Genomic DNA, 3,320 nt, shown 5'->3' with positions numbered 1-3,320 from the left:
ACCGCCGAGTGATCGATGCTCATTTTCTGTGAAACTTGTCTGTTATTATTTTCATATTTTGCCAAATTAATGTAAATGTTTGATGTTAAACTTTGATTCTGAAAATAAATGACCACATTCATTTTGATGGGTCAAAGATAATAACGTCTCTCGTTACATTTTTGTTAAAATTCAATGCACGACTTACACAGTCAGAAAGATGAGGAACTCGTGAAATTGTATGCATATATATTTCATATATTTGTCATACTACACTGATGAACGCACCAACCTTCAGCTGCTTCATTTTTACCGTTTGTTGTGTTGCATCCTCTCCCTGATGAACGCACCAAACTTCAGCTGCTTTATTTTAGCCGTTTGTTGTGTTGCATCCTCTCCCTGATGAACGCACCAACCTTCATCTGCTTTATTTTAGCCGTTTGTTGTGTTGCATCCTCTCCCTGATGAACGCACCAACCTTCAGCCGTTTCATTTTAGCCGTTTGTTGTGTTGCATCCTCTCTCTGAACGCACCAACCTTCAGCTGCTTCATTTTAGCTTTTTGTTTTGTTGCATCCTCTCCCTGATGAACACACCAACCTTCAGCTGTTTTATTTTAGCTGTTTGTTGTGTTGCCTCCTCTTTGATGAACGCACCAACCTTCAGCTGCTTCATTTTTACCGTTTGTTGTGTTGCATCCTCTCTGATGAACACACCAACCTTCAGCTGCTTTATTTTAGCTGTTTGTTGTGTTGCCTCCTCTTTGATGAACACACCAACCTTCAGCTGCTTTATTTTAGCTGTTGTGTTGCATCCTCTCTCTGATGAACGCACCAACCTTCAGCTGCTTTATTTTAGCTGTTTGTTGTGTTGCATCCTCTCTCTGATGAACGCACCAACCTTCAGCTGCTTTCAGTTTCAAAGGAGGAAGAGCTCCGACCATCATCATGTGACGCTTTCTTCATAATCAGGAAACGACCTTCAGAGGAAGTTGGTGGTTTGAAACGCAGCGATGGTTTGGACTCACGCAGGTTAGAGGATCAGTATTTTTACACATTTTATTTAACATTATATTTAAAACGGGTCAAAGAATCCGTGTTTGAAAAGCTGTGACGAGCGTCTACTTTTACTTTCGTTTTTTATGAACTCAGGTGTTTATTCATTAAGTGTCTGGGAGGTTATAAACATGACTTTGTTGTAATTATAGCGGTGATCGTGGCTTTACGACGATAAAATTAGATTTAAACACTTTTTATTTTATTTTTTGTATTGTACTTAACATCAAGCACTTTTTTATTGTTTATAAAGTGAACATATCTTGACGGAAATGTTAATAAAAAAAATTACTAAAAGACACGACATTTAATCCAAGAGCCTCCAACTTGGCATTAAAACTTAGATTAAAGGCGCCGCATTAAAGAAGACACACGTGGCAGGGTTTTAGACTGAGTTGTTGCCTTTTTGGTCAAATTTAAGAAAATATTTTTATCCCTTGTAAGATGGAATTTAATAATTTGTTGTGAATGACTCTCAGCTACTACCACATTAAATTGTAGCTCAATTCCTGTTAAACTGACTACGATAAAGCAAATTATATGTTTATTACGGTCAACTAGTTTGGGCAGCTATCTTGAATTGGATTAACTCCAAAAGTTAATCGATTGTAGGTGCATACCCAATAATACTTTCCTGTAAGTTTCATTAAAATACATCCTGTTGTTTGTGAGATATTTTGCTAACAGACAAACCGTTTGACTCCACCGATAATAGTAAAGTTTTTCAAGAAAAGATATTGTGCAATAAATATGACTTGAACTAAGTGTTGTGAATTAATCTGAGCTACCACCACATTAAATTTGAGCTCAGTGTCTGTAAAACTGGCTGAATTATATTAATTTTTGTGTTTACTAATGTTGGTCAGCTGTGGCAGCCATGTTGAATTTGGATAACTTTAAAAGTTAATCAGTTGTTGAGGTACATCCACTGAGTGTTTCTTGGACGTTTCAATAAAATCTGTCCAGTGGTTCATGAGATATTTTGCTAACAGAAAGACAGAGTTTACTCAAAAATGCTAAACTTTAAACAAAGATCCTGTGCAATCTCTAATGTTGTGTTGTGATTCAGCTACTTACTCACCAAATTACAGGTTAATATTTATAAAAGTGACCATTGTTACTGTTTTTGTGTTTGTTTGTTTATTCACAATCAGTTGGCTGTGAATATCCAAAATTGGGTTTGACTCAAAAAAAAAAAAAAAGTTGTACAGCAGTCCCTCGCTACTTCCTGGTTCGACTTTCGCGGACTCGCTCTTTCGCGGTTTTTCTAAGTAATATTGGATGTGACGCACAATTGGCAAATTGATGGATGAGCCGCACGATCGGCCTGGAATTTTTATTTTAAATGAATTGTTTTGCCCCTCCTGCACCTGTGTGCAGCCCACAGGTGCAGGGAGACTGTCCCTCCTGCAGTGTGTCATGATCTACGCTCTGCAGCAGAGAAGTGGGCGTGGCCAAGAGTGCTGGCAGGTGACAGAGAGTAGAGTTGCATCCGGGCCCAAAATTTCAGATCCGGCCCCACCCAGCCTGTAGCCATAATTTCCGAAACCCACCCGACAAATTAACTGTAATTACAGGTCTCAACCGACCCCCCCCCCGACATTTTTTATAAAATTTTGACTGCTTATATAGTTATTAACTATTTATTACTAACTGTTGAATCCTGGGTTCAAGGTTCTTTATTTGTCATTCACACCACAGGTGGAACAAAATTGTGTACATATTATTGTATACACATCTGTCTGCATTCTGACTGATTCAGACATGGACCCTGCTCTGACATGTCTGCTTTGTGATCTCACCTGTTTCGGTCGTCGGTCGTGTGCGTCCGCTGAGTGCAACGGCTGAATGAACGTCCATTTGGGCGATGGATCACTTCCTGGCAGTGCAGTCCCATCTGAAGCTTAACTGAACTTTATGTTGCCTCTTTCAAGGCCGGTCAGCTCGCAGTGAAATGGCTGCGTGCAGCTGGTGATGGTATGGCAAGCCATGTTGCCATATAATTGGATCGCGGCTGATCTGCTAACTCAATCAAAAGCCTGACACCGACCCAGCCTGCCCATCCAGCGCATTATTATGGCCCAGCCCGCCCCGAATTCATGTTGGATCTGGTCGGGTTAGTAAGGACAACTCTAGCAGAGAGAGCTGAAATCATATTGTGTTCTCTTTTAGAGCATTTAGAGATTAGAAACATTGTTTAGAATATTGCAAGCATATGGGAAGGTGTGTGTGTGTGTGTGTATATATATATATATATATATATATATATATATATATATATATATAT

At 39.2% G+C, this 3,320-nt stretch overlaps 1 protein-coding gene across 1 annotated transcript in view; it reads left to right on the top strand.

Annotated features, from left to right (window-relative positions):
• The first annotated feature begins 957 nt into the window (after positions 1–957).
• Positions 958–3,320, top strand: part of ctss2.1 (cathepsin S, ortholog2, tandem duplicate 1) — a 14,873-nt gene continuing 12,510 nt past the window's right edge. Inside the window, exon 1 of the mRNA XM_037676128.1 lies at positions 958–1,009. Coding sequence (XP_037532056.1) covers positions 991–1,009 — 19 coding nt within the window. The 5' untranslated portion in view covers positions 958–990. The remainder of the gene's footprint in view (positions 1,010–3,320) is intronic.

The sequence above is a fragment of the Nematolebias whitei genome, chromosome 5 (genome assembly GCF_014905685.2).
Source record: "Nematolebias whitei isolate Nwh7 chromosome 5, NemWhi1, whole genome shotgun sequence".
NCBI classification, from domain to species: Eukaryota; Metazoa; Chordata; class Actinopteri; order Cyprinodontiformes; family Rivulidae; genus Nematolebias; species Nematolebias whitei.
The sequence above is the reverse complement of the archived record's forward strand: the minus strand, read 5'-3'. Positions and strand labels throughout refer to the sequence as shown.